The sequence below is a fragment of the Meles meles genome, chromosome 1, assembly GCF_922984935.1.
Source record: "Meles meles chromosome 1, mMelMel3.1 paternal haplotype, whole genome shotgun sequence".
NCBI classification, from domain to species: Eukaryota; Metazoa; Chordata; class Mammalia; order Carnivora; family Mustelidae; genus Meles; species Meles meles.
The window spans coordinates 185,649,860-185,670,695 of NC_060066.1; the positions used below are offsets into that span (position 1 = coordinate 185,649,860).

Sequence of the window (20,836 nt, forward strand, 5' to 3'; positions counted from 1 at the left end):
TGACAAGTGTATTGGTCTCAAAGGGACTCTCACTGATCAGGCAGCTCCAGCCTCAGAATTAGGGACTGGAGCAGTTGGTGGAGAAAGGGTTTCTCCTTCTCCAGCTGAGATTTTGGTGGGCTTGGCTTCAGGAAGATGCAGATTCTTCTCTGGCTCCAGTAACGGCAAGCACCACTCTTCCTGGGGCTGCAGCTCAGCTGGTACTTCTGGGCTAAGTTACTGAGACAAACGGATACTTCTTTGATGATTAAAAGGGCAGTTGGTCCAGGACATGCTTCGGCATCAAGTGGATCCTACAGTTCTCTATCTTGCTGGTAGGAAAAGAGATTGGTCGAACCTCTCTATAAAGGCCAGTCTGGCAATATCCATCATAAAAATGCACATGCCCTCTAGTAAGAGATTCCAGTTCTCAAAATTTACCCTACATGTCTACTTATGTGTCTGAGAAATTTAAAAACGTTTAAGACTATTCATTGCGACAAAAGAATGGAAATCCAAAAGTCCCTCTGTAGTGAACTGGCTAAATAAATTAAAGTACATCCAAACCATGGAATACTATGCAGTTATAAAAAGGAACTAGTAGGCACTTTATCCACTAATATGGAATGACCTTCATGATATATGGGTAAATGATAAAAGTAAAGTGCAGATGTGTTATGCTTAAAAAGAAAAACTCTTCATTTGTATTCTCTTGGATACAAATACAAAAATCTCTGGGTGCACAAAAAAAAAATTAGTTATAAAAAATGGCTGCCTCTATAAAAAATTTGGGGATGTAGGAAAAGGACTTCCCTACATGACTGTTTATGCCTTTTGAACCTTACCCCATTTTTAAGTTTCTCCATTGAAAAAATAAAAGTTTACTTAAAAAATAGGGGTGGTGACATTTTCAACAGTTCATCCCAATTGTTAGTCTATGAATCAGTGAATGGCCATGGAGAACAATTGATCCACCATGAAATCAGAAAGATAACAATTATGTGTGCACTTGTCATAATGCTGAATTTAATTTGAAGGACCATCCTTTATTCTTGATTAAGTACTTTGTATGGAGGTGTTAGTAGATAGTAGTTATCGATATACTGTTTATTTACATAATGGGCAAAATTAAAAGCTGGCATCGTGATACCAATTACTCAAATTCAGAATCCTGGAATTTAAAAACACAGAATCATTGATTTAGAGCTGGCTTTTGTTCTCATGTTGAGTAATCTATTTTCACACATTATTTCGAAAGGCATTCCTCCTGTGTATCTCATGGTGCCGGCTAAGTGACGAGTTATAGCTGAAAGCTTTTCCACACTCATTACATTCATAAGGTTTTTCTCCAGTGTGGTGTCTCTGATGTTTCTTAAAGGAGGAATCATGCCGGTAGGCTTTTCCACAGCGGCTGCATTCATATGCTTTCACTCCTGTATGAACAGTTTTATGGTTGCTAAGGTGTATCCTCTGCCTAAAGGCTTTCCCACATTCCTTGCATTTGTAGGGTCTCTCCCCAGTATGGATTCTCTGGTGATGTGTTAGATACGCTCTATGACTAAAGGTTTTACAACACGCAGTGCACGCGTAGGGCTTCTCCCCAGTGTGAATTCTTATGTGTTCACTAAGGTGCCTGACCTGCCGGAAGGTTTTCCCACATTCATTGCACGTAAAGGGTTTCTCTCCAGAATGAGTTCTCAGATGCTGGATCAAGCTAATGTTCTGGCTGAAAGCTTTCTGACATTTATCACACACATAGGGTTTCTCTCCAGTGTGAGTTCTGTGATGCTGATTAAGAGATGAGCGATGTCGGAAGGCTTTGCCACATTCTTCACATTCAAAGGGTTTCTCGCCAGTATGGATCCTCTGGTGTGTAGTCAGGGATGCACTTTGACTGAAGGCCCTTCCACACTCCTTACACCTGAAAGGCTTTTCACCAGTATGAATTCTCATGTGTTCAGTGAGATGAATGGGTTGTTTGAAGCTTTTTTCACATATGTTACATTCATAGGTTTTTGTTCTTATGTAACTCGGATGATTGATCAGGTCTAACTTGTATTTGTTCCTCTTTCTAGGTGTATCGCATTTACGGTGCCTCTGCTCTATAATAACATTTGAACTGACAATATTTTCCCCAAATTTGTTAGTTTCTTGGCAACTCTTCTTGTGAGTCAGGATGGCTTGTCTTACATCTCTCCCATGGGTTTCCTGGTGCCTTTCGAAGTCACCGTCATATTTAGAGACTTTTCTCAGTGTGGAATAAATGCCATCATCTCTCAGGAACCCTTCCATCATAATGCCGTGATCAAACTGTTCCTGTAAAATGTCGTTCTTTGCAGCTGATGCATCAGTTTCTGTTTTAGTCCTCAAGTCTGAAAGAAATCGAAAGAAATGCAAGTAACTCCGATTCATTATGCTTTGAAAAATCAATTATTGCAATGAGTAGGAAATAGAAACTAGGATAACTACACATATTACATACGAGGTTCTGATTACAGTTGACCCTTGAGCAACATCGGGGTTGGGATACCAACCCCAACACAGTAAACAAAATCCAAAGTATAACTCTTGACTCCCCCCCCAGAACTTAACTACTAATATCCTCCTGTTGCCTAGAAGCCTTACTGATAAGTCAATTAACACATTTTTTATGTTATATGTATCATACACTATAGTCTTACAATAAGGAGAAAATGTTAAATTATAAGGAAGAAAAAATACATTTATAGTGCTGTGAAAAATCCACATATAAGTGGACCCACGTAGTATAAACCGGTGTTGTTCAAGGGTCAACTGCACAAGAGAATATGGTGATGCAACCATGGAAGGTAATGGGAAGTTAAGAAACAGTAAACAAGAAAAATGTGTGATTTAATATACAGAGTAAAATTTGAGCACATTAGACCTATTCTTTCTAATATTAAATTATGAAATTTCAGAGTGATGGCTTATGAATATCTTTTTCATTGACAAATACTGTTAGAAAACCATCTCCTGGGCGCCTGGGTGGCTCAGTGGGTTAAAAGCCTCTGCCTTCGGCTCAGGTCATGAAACCAGGGTCCTCGGATCGAGCCCCGCATTGGGCTCTCTGCTCAGCAGGGAGCCTGCTTCCCCTTCTCTCTCTGCCTGCCTCTCTGTCTGTCAAATAAATAAATAAAATCTTAAAAAAAAAAAAAAGAAGAAAAGAAAACCATCTCCCCACATGAACAGCAGCAGGAGAAGCGTGTTCAAAAAATAAGGTCTGAACTAAGAACTTTCATAAAAACATTAAGCTTTTAGTGAATTGTATTAATATTTACATTGTTTTACTTTCTGTGGTTAGTAGTCTGTCCCTAGAAAGGAGACTTGTAAGAAACCCCAACTACGTTGCTATTATTGCTATGTTCTATGAAAACATCTTTTATCTTTTTTTTGGGGGGGGGGGAGGAGTAACAGAGTGGGAGGGAAAGACAGAATCTTAGGAAGGCTCTACTCCATGCCCAGCGGGGCTCAATCTCACAACCCTGAGATCATGACCTAAGCCAAAATCAAGAGTTAAATACTTAACTGAACCACCCAGGTGTCCCTGAAAATATCTTTTAACCTTTAAAATTCTGACTGGCTTTTTACTGATAATTTGTTGTACCCATTACCAATGTTTCAAATGACAGATCTGTATCCTGAAAGGTATAACTTCTTATAAGATTTTTTTGTTCAACACAAAAGGATCATTAGTACTTCGAAATTCTTTTTTTAACGATTTTATTTATTTATTTGAGAGAGAGAGAGTGAGAGAGCACGAGAGGGGAGAAGGTCAGAGGGAGAAACACACTCCCCATGGAGCTGGGAGCCCAATGCGGGATTCGATCCCGGGACTCCAGGATCATGACCTGAGCCAAAGGCAGTCGCTTAACCAACTGAGCCACCCAGGCGCCTCAGTACTTCCAAATTCTTAGTGACTAAAGGCAATAATAGAGTCTATGTTCTGTAGGCTTCTTATTCTAGTCCTGAATATGGGAGGCAGAAGAGAAGAGGACAGGGAAAGAGAGAAGCTGAAAAAGAGAAAACCCAAGAGAATATATAAACAAATTATTAGAATTAATAATGGAGGAAAACAAGGTGGCTAGCTGTAAGATCAATATATAAAATCAAATATGCTATTACACACCAACAACAAACAGAAAACATAATTTAAAAATATACTATCAGGGCACCTTGGTGGCTCAGTCGTTCAAGCATCTACCTTCGGCTCAGGTCATGATCCCAGGGTTCTGGGATTGAGCCCACATCAGATTCCCTGCTCAGCAGGGAGTCTTCTTCCTCCTCTCCCACTGCCTGCCACCCCACCTACTTGTGCTCTCTCTACCTCTCTATCAAATAAAATATTTAAAATAAATAAATATATTTTTTAAATATAATATATACATTATTTATGATAGAAAAATGTAAGGTCTTCAAGACAAACCTAAAAGATGTAATTTGAAGGAAAACCTTCATAGGGAAAATACTGAAACTTTATTTTTAAAAACGTTAAGAAATACCAATAAATGGAGCAATATACCATGTTTCTGGAATAATAAAACTCAGTATCATAATATCGATTCCCCCCAAAGCTGATCTATAAATCCACTTCTATTCCAATCAAAATACCACTGGAGTATTTGTGCACATGCACATACCGTGTGTGTGTGTGTGTGTGTGTGTGTGTGTGTGTGTGTGAAATCTGATGCACTCATTTATATGGAAAAAGCAAGAGGCTAAGAATAACCTGGACAATTGTGAAGAACAAAATGGGAGAACTACCTCTATCAAATATGCAGTTTCACAATGAAATACAGTAATTAGCCTGCCATCAGAGTAGGGTTAGAATAGAAAAACAGAACAGAATGCAGAGTGCCTACAACAGAACCAAGTGTTTAAGGAAGCTTGAGAGGTAACAGAGTGGCATTAACTATTAAATAAAGGGTTCCTGGACTGATCATCCATGTGGAAAAAGTCAAAGTAGATCCTCACCTCACATATAAAATAATTCCAGGTGAATTAACTCCAAATATGAATATCCAAATTTTAAAAATTTAATATAATAAATATTACATCATTTTTCTATGATCCAGAAAAGAGATAATAATAGAACAATTGGCAAAGGACATAAATAATTTACATACGAGAATTCTGGATGGTCAATAAACATGAAAAGTATGCTTCTCTTGCTAGTAATCAGGAAAATGAAGGACACAACAAGATACCATACTCACCCATAAATTCAAAATAATTTTATGTATGTATGTATTTATTTATTTAATTTTTAAAAACTTTACTTATTTGAGGGGTGGGGTCAGAGGGGAGAAAGAATCTGGAGCAGACTCCACGCTGAGTGTTGAGTCTGAGATGGGGCCCGATCCCACAACCCTGAGATCCTGACCTGAGCTGAAATCAAGAGGCGGATGTTCAAATGACTGAGCCACGCAGGCACCCCTACGATAATTTTAGAATTTGCTCTGGAAACTCTGAAAGCTTGCTGATGGGAGTACAAATTGGTGCAACTGCTTTGTAGCGCAGCGAAATGAAGGTGCAGATACACCATGACCCAACAGTTTTGCTCCCACCAGACATCTCAGAAATCCTTGCCTATGTGCACAGGAAGACACTGCACCTTGGTAACCCTCAACCTCAGAAACAATATAAATGCATATTAATAGGAAAATGGCTAAATGAATTGTGGCTTATTGATTCAATGGAAATAAAAGAAGTAGAGCAACACAGATATCAACCATGTTGAATGAGAAAAGCAAGGAGAAGGACACACACGATTTACTGACAGAATAAGAACATGCAAAACAAAACTATAGATTGTTTTGGGATATACACATGTAACAAAAGTAGGAAGACACGTGTGAAAATGACTATATTTAAACTTTGAAGAGCTGGTTATTTGAAAAGGTAGGAGGGTCACGGCAGGGCTTCGACTCTTTTTTATCTTAATCTAGTTGGAAGCTACCTAAAAGTTTGTCACAATGTTCTCTATCCCTTACTGAACACCTAAAATATTTCAAAATAAAGCATATATTTCATAATAAAGCAAAATTTAAGGAGATGGTTAAGGACCACTGAATTTGGGGAGAAAGTATTCTGTGGTAATTTCTCTTGCAAGAATTTTCATACAGTAGTTACAAAAATACAAAAGATACACGAGTTTAAAAGAGAGTGAGAATCAAAGCTGAAATTGTAAAATGGAAGTTAACAAAAAGTGGAAATAGAATGCAAGAGAGAAAATTAAAGATCTGTCAAATGCAGTGAGACTCCTGAAAAGAGGTGTTTCCTGTGAGGAGAGACCATGCACATCTTACTGCTTAGAGAAAGGAGCTTTCAATTCAGAGGTCAGGATGCTGAAGTAAAGAGGAAAAGTCAAGTTTAACCTTAATGAAGACAAGATTCCCTTCCCTCCAACCGTGAAGAGACTTTTGCAAGGTCAGGTGAAGGAAACGGAGGGCGGGGTGAAGTCAGGTTTAGCGCATGTCCTGTCCAGGGGCTGTGGGAAGAATTCAGGAACTCGGGCCTATATATTAAAATGTACTACCTGTCTGAGTCTCACCGGAACTAGGATCTTCTGGGCCTTCTTTCTCTGTCACCCATGGTTCTTGTCCTTTCTCCAACTGGGATATCACACTAGGTTTGGAAAGTTGATATCCTGCTTATAAAGTTAAAAAAAAAAAAAAAAGGAAGAAGAAGAAGCATGAATGTTTACGTTGGATTCTAAGAACCATCCCCAGAATGTCATTCTAGTTCTCTGATATTCAGGGTCTCTAAAGATGGAAAGGGGCACCACAGAATGTCTTTCTATTCTAGCTCTACCAAGTAAAGCTATATCCCCAAGAAATGAGACATCTCTAATACAAAACCCAAGGCCAGGGGTGCCTGAGTGGCTCAGTGTGTTGAAGCTTCTGCCTTCGGCTCAGACTGTGATCCCAGGGTCCTGGGATCGAGCCCCACATTGGGCTCTCTGCTCAGCAGGAAGCCTGCTTGCCCCTTCTCTCTCTGCCTGCCTCTCTGCCAACTTGTGATCTCTGTTAAATAAATAAATAAAATCTTAAAAAAAAAAAAAAGAAAGAAAACAAACCCAAGGCCAAATTCCAGGGAACCCACAACATCTGATAATTTAGAAATAATGACTCTCCTGAAACGGGCAGGTTTTCTGGGTGACTGTCTCACCCGTCCTTACCCACTGAGACCAGGTTCCCATAGTTCTCCAGCATCACCTCCCGGTACAGATTCCGGTGAGCAGGGGGCAACTGTCCCCACTCCTCCTGGGTGAAGTCCACGGATATGTCCTTGAAGGTTAATAGTTCCTAGAAAATTTAATATATTCCTTTTCAGACAGAGACCACCTCCATCAAGGTCCAAGGAGTTCTGACAGAATTCTAAGTTCTGAGAGATTCTAAACTAGTTTTACTGGAAGCCTCCTCTGGAAGTGGTTGAAAATCTTTTCTCTAGAGATTATCATCAATAAATACTTAGAAAAACAAATGGTCAAATGTGCCTTCGAAAAAAATTAAGCAGGATAAGGGAGGAACATGGAGAACACCGTGAGGGGAGAGGACGATCTTCTATGCAGGATGGTAGGGGAAGGCCTCTGGAAAAAGGTGGTATTGATCAGAGACATGAATTCAGTGAGGGAGAAGCTCTGTGGAGATCTGAGGGGACAGCACTCCAGCAGGTACACAGGACCTAAAGCAAGAGCATCCTCGGCTTGTCTCAGGAACAGGAGAGAGAACAGCATCAATGGCAGAGGGTGGTGAAGGAAGGAGTGGGAGATGAGATTAGAGAGGCTTCAGAAGGGGGAGGGAAGGAGAGAGAGGCTTTCAACCCTTATTGTCATGACACCAATGCATTCCTGCTGAGCTTACATTCTGGGGCCCCACTGGAGTTTAATGCAAAGATGAACAAAGCTGTCTGGAACCGCAGTCTGACCCCTTCCTAGCTCAAATACTCAAAGATCTGAAAAAGATCACTGCTCCCCCACCCCAGCTGTGGTGGCACAGGCTTTTGTAGTTGGGTTAATCGGAAGTGAACTCACCAAATAAAAGTTATCTCAGCCAGAGCTCTAGGGGAAATATGAGTAATCAGACCCCACCTTAACCACCAGACAGAGGACAGGGCTGAGTCTCCTGGAAATAAATAGAACTAAGAAAACTATATTTCATCCCCCACTGTCCTTTAATACCCAATATCTGAACTACTAAAAAAAACCTGTTACACGTGTGAAGGAGGAAGAAACCTGATCTAGAATCAAGAAAACAAACATCAATAGAAGCAAACCCATAGGGGACCAAGTCATTGGAATTAGCAGACAAGAAGTTTAAAGCAATTATTAAAATATATGTTAAAAATTTACAGTAAAGTATGGCTAGAGAGGCACCTGGGTGGCTCAGTCGGTTAAGCATCCGACTCTTGATTTTAGTTCAAGTCATGATCTCAGGGTCGTGAGATCATGCCCAATGTCAGGTTCTGTGCTGGCCGTGGAGCCTGCTTGAGAGCCTCTCTCTCTCTCCCCCTTTCCGTCTGCCCCTTCCTGCCCCTGCTCACTCTCTCACTCAAAAAAAAAAAAAGGTTAGAATAGGCGAAAACATGGGAAATTGAGGAAGAGAAAGAAATGCTAAGGAATTAAAGAAAATTCTACAAATGAGAAAAATCCACTGGACGGACTTAGTGGCAGATTGAACTCCGACAAAGACGAGATCTGTAAAACTTGAAACTTGAGAGGTCAATAGATATTATCCAAACTGAAGCAAGAGGAAAAAACAAATAACCTAGGATAATACCAAGTGGTTTAATACACATGTAATTAGAATCTCAGGAGATAAAAGAATGGGCAGAAAAAATACTAAGAAACAAAGGCTGAAAATTTTCCAAATTTGACAGGAAAAAAAAAAAAAATCTAGCCACAGATCCAAGAAGCTCAGCAAACCCCCAAAAGAATAAATTCAAAGAAAATCATCCCTGGGCACATCATAGTAAAACTGCTGAAAGGCAAAGTCAAAAGGGAAGATCATGACAGTAGCCAGAAGAAGGCAGGAAAGGAGGAACAGAAAAACAAGAAACCTTGGTATAAACAAACAGAAAGGCATATCACCTAGAGGGAGAGAACAGTAACAGCTGACTTTTTATTCAAAACAGTACAAGCTAAAGGATCGTGGAATACGATCTGCTGAAAAGAAAAAAAGTCACCCTAGAGTTCCATATCCAGCAAAAGATTCTCAAGGAGGAAGACGACAGAAAGACATCTTTAGATCAGCAGAAGCTGTGAGAATCCATCAGAACAGCCACACTATAAGAAATGCTAAACAACACTCTTTTGGGTGAAGGGAAATGATGCCAGTTAGAAGTTTGGAACTAAAAGAAGGAATGAAGAGGGTCTGTACTGATCATTATGCAGACGGATATGAAAATACTGGGCTTTTTCTCCTTTTCTTAATTTCTTTTTCCTTTAAAGATTTTAGAGAGAAAGAGAGAGTGCGTGCATGCGGGCATGAGTGGGGAGGAAGGGCCGAGAGAAAGGGAGAAGCAGGCTACCTGCAGAGCAAGGAGCCCAACATGGGGCTCAATGCCATGTTTTAATGGGTCCATGACCTGAGCTGAGGGCAGACACTAAACTGACTGAGCCACCAGGCACCCCTCCTTTTCTTAATATCTTAAAACCAATTTACTATTAAAAATAAAAATAAGGGGTGCTTGGGTAGCTCAGTGGGTTAAGCCTCTGCCTTTGGCTCAGGTCATAATCTCAGGGTCCTGGGATTGAGCCCCGCATCAGGCTCTCTGCTCGGAGGGGAGCCTGCTTCCTCCTCTCACTCTCTCTGCCTGCCTCTCTGTCTACTTGTGATCTCTGTCAAATAAATAAATAAAATCTTAAAAAAATAAATAAAAATAAAAATAAGAGGGGAGTGTGCTCTCAATGGGGAGCCTACCTGATTCTCTCTCTCCCTCTGCCCCTCCCCTCTGCTTGCATGCACACTTGCGTACTCTAACATAAACCAATAAATCTTTTTTAAAAATAAAAATAAGAACAATGTACTGTGGGGCTTATAACGTGTAAAGTGAAATGTATAACAATATACAAAGAATGGGAACGAGTAAATGGAAATATGAGGTTTTCATACCAAACAGTATAATAGTAATTCAACTGTAATACATTAATATTGTGTATTGTAATGGCCAGGACAACCACTAAGCACAAATCAAACAAGTATAGCTAAAAAGCATTCAGGGGACATAAAGTGGAATACTAAAAAACTATGCAATCCAAGAGGACGCAGAAGAGGATCAAAGAAACAAAGATGGGTGAACAGCAAACGAAGACCAAGAATATACACTTAAATCCAACTGTATCAAGGGTTATGGTAACTGTAAATGCATGAAACAAGCAAGACATGGCTATGTGGAAGGTCGCACTCTAAATATAAAGATGCAGATAAGGTTAAAAGCAAAAGAAAAAGCTATGTCCTATAAGCAGTAACTAAAGGAACACTGGAGGAACTATAGTAAATCAGACAAAGCGGACTTAGGAGAAGGAATATTATGAGCCATATAGAAGACACAGCTCATAAACTGTCAGTTCATCAAGAAGGCAACCGTCCTAGGCATTAAGGCATCTGATAACAGAACTCAAAGCAGAACTGACAGAACTAAAGGGAGATAGAGACGAAACCACAATATAGATTTTAATACTCCTTTCTCAGTAACTGATACAAGTGGGCAGAAATGTATCAAGGATTCAGATTGGAACAACCTATCAGCCAACTTAAATTAACAGACATTTATAGAACACTATAATTATCAACCACAGAATATAAATTCTTTTTTAAACTTTTTGAGATATAGATTCCCATAGAGTTGTAAGAAATAACACAGATACACATAGTGAAAAGAAGGGGAACAAGAACGCCAATGTTCATAGCAGCAATGTTCACAATAACCAAACTGTGGAAAGAGCTGAGATGCCCTTCAACATATGAATGGATAGAGAAGATGTTGTCCATATATACACTAGAATATTACTCTGTCATCAGAAAGGATGAATACCTACCATTTGTATCAATGTGGATGGAACTGGAGGGTATTATACTAAGTGAATGAGTCAAGCTGAGAAAGACATAACTCATATGTGGAACATAAGGAATAGCACAGAGGACAATAGGGAAAGGGAGAGAAAACTGAATGGGAAGAAGCCAGAGAGGGAGACAAACCATGAAAGACTCTGGACTCTGGGAAACAAACTGAGGGTTGCAGAAGGGAGGGTGGTGGGGGGATGATATAAGGTGATGGCCATTAAGAAGGGCAAGTGATCTGATGAGCAATGGGTGTTATACACAACTAATGAATCAGTGAACACTACATCAAAAACTAATGATATACTATATGCTGGATAATTGAACTTAATAAAAAAAATATTATTCTGGGTGAAAAAAAAATAACCCAGAGATCCCATGTACTCTCTACTCAGAACGAAGCAAAGTTTTGATTGGAAAGGGGCATGAGGGAACTTCCTGAGATGATGGAAATGGTCTATATTTTGGTTACAGAGTATATTCATATGACCAAATAGCACTATACACTTTCTTAACTATATTTTCCTATACTTAAATTGTACCTCAATTTTTTAAAAATTTCATCTTTTCCTAGCACTAAGAATCCCATCAGTTTTCTGATAAATGTCAAGAGGCAAGGAATTTCAGACTGTGCAATGTAGAGATACTTTTTAAACAATTAGATAATTGTAACTTCTTTCCTATTGCTGTAAATAACTCTGAAATGCATTTCAATCCCAGAAGGAATCAGCATCTGAATCAGCTGAGGAAACTGGGATTGTAAACAGCTAGAAAAAATTGCCCCTGATTGCCAAGCAAATAAATACAAGAGAAAAGTACAAATCCTGTACCACTAACTTCAGAACCCAAGTTCTTTTCACTTAAAACTCTTCTGTCATTGAATAACATCTGATCTTTAATAGTCTTCCTTCATTCATTCTACAATTTTCCTCCTGTTTCTCCTAACCTTCCAGAAGGCAGTGAGGATAGCCCGTGAGAACTGCCCATCTTGTCTAAAGTGTGTGCTGTGTGGCCAGACCACATCTTCCCCATTCACTTCTCCTTTGGTTGAAGTTTGACCTCTGTTCCTAATACTCAAGTTCACCAGTGACATGTGTTTGGCACTTAGGAATGTCAGAACCTTCTTCTCCCTTAGCAAAGTTTGTTTCTGAATATGAAATACTTAAAAAAATTGATGTACATCTTAGACTCCAAGTAATATCTGTTTGTTTTTAGGGGCTAGAATTCTCACTCATTTTGCTTTCTTTACAGAAATCAGCACAACGTTAAATCTAGATGTGGGTCACAAACAAGAGTTAATAGGAGGGAAGCCACCATGAGTAGGGGAATGGCCACCATTACAGCCCAGTTTTCTGTACAAGAGCTCCTTATGTTGAATCTGTTAGCCTCAACACCCTCTCACACTCCAAAGAAAAGGCTAGTTAAAGCCTTAAAAACCAAAGAGCATGTCAAGAAAATGAAAGGAAACCAACCCACCTGGGATCCTGCTGCTCGGGACCCAGACGTGACTTCGTCCTCCAAACTTTCTTCTTGGGTCTCATCGGCATCCTGAGACAGCAGCGCTAAAGAAGGGAAAGAGCTATGAGGCATGCATCTCCCCATAGATCCCAAATAGAAAAACTGCCTCCAGATCTGCTGAACATGGCTTTTCTCTCAAAACATTCACAGAGGGGACACTTAGAGCAACTCAGAGCAGTCGGAGCCTCCTCAATGAGGAGGGTCTGCAGTGCGTTGCTTTGGGCATTAACGCATCCCAATGGTCAATGCGGGTCCAAAAGCAAAGATCTATCAGGCCCCTCCTCTGTTCAAAGGTTTCTGACAAGAAAGAAAAATCCCAACACTTCCCATCACCTTCAAGGTGCTCTAGGACTCACCTGAAGCATCCTTTCCCGGCGTTAGTTTCTGCTATCCACCATCCCTCATCCACCCCACACATACGCTGACCACATTCTTGGCCCTCAGTCAGACTAGCATAGTACCCATTCTCTGAACCACTCTTCAAGGCAGTCATTTCTGTACCCTTCCCCAAACCGTCCACAAGAAATTTAGACATCTTTCAAGGCCCAAGTCAATGCTATCTGCTTTGTGAAAATTTCTCCAATAAATACAATCAAAAGAATGTTTCCTGTCTCTTGTCTTCCAAAGAAGTTTACGGTAGCATTTTCTTTGGCTACTTTCTATTATTTTGATCTGGTTATGTGTCCATCTCCATCAATTAATAATAAGCATTGGAGATCATTATTCATTTTTCCATCCGTCAAGATCCTTAGCAAGGTCCCTGCCTCCTGCAGCGAGAATCGGTATCAGTCAGACTTGAAGTGTTAAAGGTATGAACTAAGAGACCACGTGAGACACATAATTTCCTCTGTCCATCTGTCTGTCCTGACCAGACCACCAGATTATGTGTAACCTTGGACTTGTTTCCCACTGACCTCTTATAAATTGAGCGTCATCAAGCATGTCATTCCTTCCTCTCAGAAGAAAAGAACTGCTCCTTTTGAAAAACATTGGCTTTGGGCCAGAATGACCAAAACTTATGAAGGAAGACTTTGGGAGGGCTTTAGGGACTGGAAACCTTTGACCCCACTGTCTATGAATCCTATATACTTGGGAGCCACTGGTGGGGGAACACTGTTGTGTGCTGGATCTGAGGACTGGAGACGGGAGCAGCATGGAGCCCATGGAAACAAGGAGCCCATGCTGAGAGCCCCACATTTCCTCTCATAGCGATTCCCTTCCCAAAAGTCACAAGCATGAATCCCAAAGACATGCTTTCCCCCAATTTTCTCCCCAAGAGACCACCTCAGCGAAGTGTGTACCCATCTTTTCACACACAAAATGTGAATTCTTCTTTCCCCATTCCCCTCCATCAGCCTATTCTCACCTTCTCCTTCAAACATCTTAGTCAGGTCCTCCCACAAGGGGGCCCCCTCCTTGGCCTTCTTTGGATGGCGCAGCTTCACCCAGGTGCTGGCCTCCGTGGGCAGGGTGATCAGGAGCTGCTGCAGCATGATGGTGCCCACCCAACAGAGCTTGTCCACTTCTGGTGAGAAAAACCGCCAGAACCTCTATTGAAAGGCTTCACAGGTGTGTCGTCTCCTTTGAGCACAATCTCCTGCCCCGGAACTTTGGTGCGTCCCTGTGGCACCAGAGAGGCTGGGGGCTCCTAGAGGCTCAGGTGACTTTAACTCTGAAAAACCGACTTCTCTCTTAGATTAAGTACAGCCACCCTGGGAGGCAGCCATTTGAGTAGGTTTGAGTGCATATGCCTCTATATTCTTCTAGAGGAGCAAAAGGCAGAAGAGGAATCCAGAAGCACCCAACACACAGTCAGAACTCCAGAATGTGCAAAAATATATTTCAAACTGCAAAAGATCCAAAAACAAAGATTTGGCATCAATGTGGGAATAAGTATGATCAATGCTCGTGGATGCGGCTGTCTCTCAGTTCCATATGCACATACAAGCGTAGACGCTGCCTTGACGTCCCTCTTTGTAAGTTGCATGCATCTTCTGCCTGGATACAGGTTTTGGGAGTTAAGAGAGCAAGCTTTGAAATCAGACAGCCTGGGCTAGCATCCTGACACTTGCACTTAAAAGCTCTAAGGCATTTCAACTCTGTAAGCTTCAGTTTCTTCATCTATAAAATGGGGATAACAATTCTACTTTATAGCGCTGTAATACTAATTGAAACAATGTCAGGCATGCAGAAAACCCTTAATAAATATTACTATAAACCTTTTGTTTTAATGCTGCGTCACAGCATTGTCTTTTCAAGCTACTTTTTAAAAACAACTAGAGATTTCAATTTAAAGTTCAAGTGTCACAAGGCTGGAATAATCACACAACTGCATGTTCACATGCCCAAAAAGCGCCAGACATATCCCGACTCACGCAGCTGGCCAGCAACTGGCAAGTCCTTCTAACCTGTTAAGATGCCTCCTGGTTTCAGAGATGTTAAAATGGGGGAGGGGAATGTGTTCAGACGGAGGAAATACAGTACGCTGGGTATCATGAGGACTACTGCAGAACTGTTTGTAACAGGACAATCTGGAAACAACTCAAATCTATCATCCCAGCCAACGCCCCGGGGTTGGAGCAGGTGCCTCCGCAGCGACCTGGTCCAGCACATTTGGCTCCCCACGCACAGTCCGAGTTCCGAGCAAAGGGAGCCGGCCCAACTTTTTTGAAGTTTGTGAGGAAGGGTACGTAGCTTACGTCCCCCCCCCCCCCCCACCGCCCGGCCCCAAGCTACGCCCGCTCGATGCACAGAAAGGAGCTGCATCCCGCACGTGGAAATATCCTGCCCCAAATACATAAAAGTAAACGTCTAGTTACCAAAGTGGGGAAACTTTCCAAGCATCGTTTGGAAGCTGGCCCTCCTCACTGCTCCCGTCCGTGTCTCCCGGGACAGAGGCGGAGACCCCGCGAAGCCTCAGCAGCTCAGCCCTGGACGCTGCTGGGATCCGGGACGCAGCCGCAAGAGCGCTCGCTCCCGAGGCTTTCGGCGCCGCAGGGTGTCTCTTCGGTGGACCCGGAGGTAGCAGATTTTGTTCTTCCCCAGCCCTCCTAGACCACATACCCCTGCTCACCAACGATTCTCCGAAACACGCCCCCACGTTCTCGCTGGCTCCCGAAGGAAGCCCGCGGGACCTCGGCCTCCGCCCCGGACGTGGGGTTTCTCCCGGCTCCCCGCGGAGCCTGCCTAAGGCCGGTCGCCGCACCGCATCCCGCCGCCGCCCTCTCAGGCGGCCTTCCGCGGCCGCGCGCCGGGGAGCGGGGCTCCGCGGGCTGCAGTGGGAGGGCCGTCCGGACCCGGCTTCTCCCAGATGCGGGCGAGGATACACCTCGCGGGCTGTCGCTCTGACGCCGGGCCGGCGGCAGCGGCCGACTCCACCCGCCGCCCCGCCTCGTGGGCCGCAGCCCTGGGTGGCCTGGCGCCTTCGTCCTCCCGCCGCGCCCCGCCGTCGCCTGCGGCGCAGATTGCCCCCGCGCCGCCCCGCTCGCCCAGAGTCCTGCCACCACAAGCTGCGGCTCAGCCACCCTCCCTGCGCGCGCGTCTTCCGGCGGCTCAGCACGCCCCACCGCGGGCTCCGCCCACGAGGGGCCGCCCCGAGACCGCCCTCTCCCGGGAAGCCGGCGCGCCCGAAAACCCGGAGCCGGAGCGAAGGAGCGCGCCCGGGGAGCCCAGACCCAGGGACCACGCCAGCCCGCCCACTATGGGCGGGGCCAGTCGGCAGCCGGAGGGACCACTTGGCCCGCCCCCTCCTCCGGTGGGGGAATCCCTTCTTTGTCATCCTGTCATTCATTCCTTCAGCAACTATCTGGAGGGTCTGCCATCGGTCCAGCATTGTCACAGGTTCTGAGCATAGAGCAGTTATCAAAATGGTCCCTGTTCTCTTGGTTCTTCATTCGTGAGGAATTAAATAGATAATAATGTTGAGCAGAAATTCAACCCAGTACAGCTGAAGATCTGTCTTTATTGATTCATGAATGGGGTAGCATCCCATCTAGCAAATAGAGGGGAACACTACAAGTTGTATAAAATAGAAGGGTTTTGGTTGGGGGGGAGGGGAACACAAGGAAGTTATTAGGAAAAGAAAAGAAAGGATAGTTCCAGGTAAGGTCACCTTCTTTTAAGGATTAGAGCTGGGGGTCTAATTAGGTGGATTACCTCATTTACCTTTGGGGGATGGAGAGGGCCCATATGTCCATATTAGCTCAGTGGTGCCAGATCACAAAATTCCTGGATGACTTGTTAAGACTACATTTTGGGGGTGATTGGAATTGCAGTTAGCTTAGCTATCAAGTCCTGGTTTAATGACTTGAATTCAGTGGCCCCATTTTGAGCCTGTGGTTTTCTTTTAACAATAAAAAATGGGAAAATCAATATCATCCCAGCTGATGGTAAGGGCTATGAGGGAGCAGCCTGTGGAAATGGGATAATGAGGACTTTCTCTTTCTGATAATAGTGGGGCTAGAATATTTATATTAACCGACCTCAGAAAACAATAACATTAAAAACTGAAGTCTGGGGGCGCCTGGGTGGTTCACTCAATAAAACATCCGATTCGTGGTTTGGGCTCAGGTCATGATCTCAGGGTTGTGAGATCAAGCCCCGCATCAGGCATGGAATCTGCTTGATTTTCTCTCTGTCTCTCATTGTCTCTCTCCCTCTCAGAAAAAAAAAGAAAGTAAAAGCCTGGAATATATATTTTTTAATGTTCTTAAAGGAGAGCACTGGTTTACTAGGACTGCCACAGCAAAATACCACAGACTGGGTGGCTTTAAACAGCAGACATGTCTTTTCTCACAGTTCTGGAGGCTAGAAGTCCAGGATCCAGGTGTCAGCAGAGATAAGGAAACTGAAGGGACTCCATTTTAGGAAGGCTCTATTTCTGCTGTTTCTTTGCTAGGCCCCATGTACTCGTGTTTCATACTTCACCTTGCATCTGAGTAAGCCAAGGAAGCTATATGTTCCCACTCCAAGGGGGAGAAGCAAGAAAGTTAATCATTCCCTGAGTTTCATCCTGGGCTCCCACATAACTGATAACATCGAAGAAGGACCAGATCCTGAGCTCCATGACATTAAGCTTTGAACAAACCTCTGCCAACACTGGCATCCATACCCCCTATTTTCGGTGATTTTTAGGACAACAGCTATTGTTCACCTGACACCTTTAATCAGACCTGGATTCCTAAAGGAACACATATCCTGGACCTCTTTCCAGTATAAACACTTAACCCCAAGCAACACGGAGACTTGCTTCTCCTTTTCTGAGTCTCCCAGACGCTCCGTCTACTATGCTCTATCACTTCCATTATTCAATAAGCTCTGCTCTCCCTTCCTCCTGGCTTGAGCCTGATTTCTGTCCTGTGCAAAGCGAAAGACTCTCTTGGCTGGTCCTGCAAGGACCCCTCCAGGTCCCCAGACCAGGCCTGCCTACGTCAGCAGAGTTGGTTCCTCCTGAGGCCGTACGACTTGGCTGTAAATGGCAGCCTCACTCTGTGTCCTTACATGGTCTTTCTTCTGTGTGCTTGCAGGCCCCTAGTGTCTCTCTGTGTGTCCAAATTTCCTCTTATAAGGGCACGGGTCCAGTTGGATTACAGCATACCCTAATGACTCACTTTCTCTTAATCCCGTATTTAAAGTGATTGATAAATTGCTTTTTTAAAAGATTTTATTTATTTATCTGACAGACAGAGATCACAAGTAGGCAGAGAGGCAGGCAGAGAGAGAGGAAGAGAAGCAGGATTCCCACTGAGCAGAGAGCCTGATGCGGGGCTCGATTCCAGGACCCTGGGATCATGACCTGAGCTGAAGGCAGAGGATTTAACCCACTGAGCCACCCAGGTGCCCCTAAAGTGATTAATAAATTTAATCAGCTACATTTGGACATACTAGAGATTAGGGTTTCAGCATATGAATTTGGCAAGGATGGGGGAGGACACAATTCTGCCCATAACAAGATGTCTAAGAGATGGCAAAAAAGAGAAAGTCAGGATCCAGGAGGTAATCCAACTTGTAAAACGATCTTTTGCCCTGAGGAAAGGTGTTAACGACATATGTATATGGAGTGGAGGGTGTTTGCTGCTGCATGACTAAAATCTGGGTAGGGAGAGAAGGGAGGACATGACCAGTAAAGGTCAGTGAAGAAGTGATATGGCATTGGTACAAGTGGTTTGGAAGAATTTTTCCAACTGTGTACAAGTGTGTGACCACCGGGAAAAAAAATACAAAAATGTGTGTGTGTGTGTGTGTGTGTGTGTGTGTGTGTGTGTGTGTGGTAAAAAACACATAACAGGGCCACCTGGGTGGCTCAGTGGGTTGAAGCCTCTGCCTTTGGCTCAGGCCATGATCCCAGGGTCCTGGGATCGAGCCCGGCATCGGGCTCTCTGCTCTGTGGGGAACCTGCTTCTTCCTCTCTCTGCCTGCCTCTCTGCCTGCTTGTGATCTCTCCCTCTGTCAAATAAATAAATAAAATCTTTAAAACAAACAAACAAACAAAAACCACATAACATAAAAGTTATCATCTTAACCACTTTTAAGTGTACAGTTCCATAGCATTAACTATATTCATATTGCAAAACAGACATCCAGAACTTTTTCAGACTTTTGAAAATCTGAAACTCTATACCCATTACATAAGAACTCCCCCAAGTCTCTGGGAACGGCCATTCTACCTTATGTTTCTATGAACTGGACTACTTTTGATAATTTATGTAAACGAAATCATATGGTGTTGTCTTTTTTTAAAGATTTATTTATTTTAGACAGAGAAAAAGAGAGAACATGGTGAGTAGAGTGGGGAGGAGCGGAGGTGGGGGGAGAGAGAGAAAGAATCACAAGCAGACTCTCCACTGAGCACGGATCCCAATACAGGGCTCAGTCCTATGACCCTGATATCAGGACATGAGCCAAAACGAAGAGTCAGACACTTAACTGACTCAGCCACCCAGGCGCCCCACAACGTTGTCTTTTTACATCGTTTTAACATTGGTATATCTGTCTGGGTGCTGTCATGTTTATTTTCTTTACACATCTCTATGATTTCATAAATGAGCATTTGTTTTTCTATATAAGAAACAGAAAAGCTGGGGTGCCTGGGTGGCTCAGTGGGTTAAGCCTCTGCTTTCAGCTTAGGTCATGATCTCAGGGTCCTGGGATTGAGCCCCGCATGGGGTTCTCTGCTCCTCCAGGAACCTGCTTCCCCCTATCTCTCTGCCTGCCTCTCTGCCTACTTGTGATCTCTCTCTGTCAAATAAATAAAAAAAATCTTTTTAAAAAGAAGCAGCAGGAAAGCCATAAAATGCAGTATGAATAGTTTCTGGGCTTGAGCGGTTATGTGTACCTAGCATAATAAACCTGTTGTGTGGTGTCTATTACAAATGCCTCTTGACAGATGAAAAAATAGGATGAAATTCGACTAAGATCACAAAGCTAGGGATGGTAGAGTTGGAATTTGAACACATATTTTTATGATTCCTGAATGCAAACTCTACCCCTCTGCTATGAAGGCTTAGGATCTGAGCACAACATAATATTCGGTGAAAAACAATTCCAGTTCCAAAGGCAGGTAAACCATGATTCTAATTATGTAAAAGCACACACAAAGAAGACTCAAGATAACAAAAATCATCCTCTATGTTTCCCTGTAATGAAGGAGGGTGAAACATTATTTGAGCTCTATAGTATTATATACTGAATGGTCCAGGTTGGTGCTCCCCCCCACCCTCCAAACACCAACCATGAGTAAATATTACATTTTCAGTATTCTGAGAAAATTAGTGAAACCTGTAACCAATGTGTTAATGGGACTAATTGTAGCTGCAGATTTATGTGTGCAACTGCAACTTTTTACCCTTTTTGTTTGCCTTTAAATCTCCTGGACTCTCCTGGGAGAGGCAGATTTGAAATGTGCCTCTCGTTTTGCCCCCTCTCGAATAACCCTTTCCTCGCTGCATACTCAATGCCTGATTGTCTTTGCTATCCATTAGGTGGATGAACTTGGGTTTGGTTACAAATTTGGTGAGGAGCTATTTGTGTATGTTTCATTGGCCCTCAGCCTGTAACAGGATGAGTCCTAGTCCTTGCCTAAATTCTTTGTCCTGGGGAACACCCCCAGGCACTCCCTACCCTACGGGGCATCTCCTGCTTAATTTAACTCATGTGGCAGGGAGACATTTTGGGGTTTGGTTTGGACAGAGGTCTCTGGGTGAGTATTTTATATGGAGGGCATGTGAGCTTCTTTCTTTCTCCCATTTGGTTTAAATCTT

General features: G+C 43.0%; 1 protein-coding gene across 6 annotated transcripts; it reads right to left on the reverse strand.

Annotated features, from left to right (window-relative positions):
- Positions 1–623: 623 nt before the first annotated feature.
- On the reverse strand, positions 624–16,039 carry ZFP69 (ZFP69 zinc finger protein). Of its 6 annotated transcripts, none has more exons than XM_045997293.1 (6): positions 15,905–16,039; positions 13,945–14,576; positions 12,537–12,622; positions 7,178–7,304; positions 6,536–6,649; positions 624–2,351 (listed from the first exon to the last, which is right to left on the reverse strand). In XM_045997293.1, the coding sequence occupies exons 2-6, from the start codon at positions 14,069–14,071 to the stop codon at positions 1,219–1,221; spliced, it is 1,587 nt and encodes a 528-aa protein (XP_045853249.1). In that variant the 5' UTR covers positions 14,072–14,576; positions 15,905–16,039; the 3' UTR covers positions 624–1,218. The 6 variants fall into 6 exon arrangements, with proteins under 6 accessions (XP_045853249.1, XP_045853272.1, XP_045853257.1 ...); XM_045997316.1 differs by lacking the exon at positions 15,905–16,039 and adding an exon at positions 15,398–15,532 and having other exon boundaries at positions 6,551–6,646; XM_045997301.1 differs by lacking the exon at positions 15,905–16,039 and adding an exon at positions 15,398–15,532 and having other exon boundaries at positions 6,536–6,646.
- Between the last annotated feature and the right edge of the window lie 4,797 nt (positions 16,040–20,836).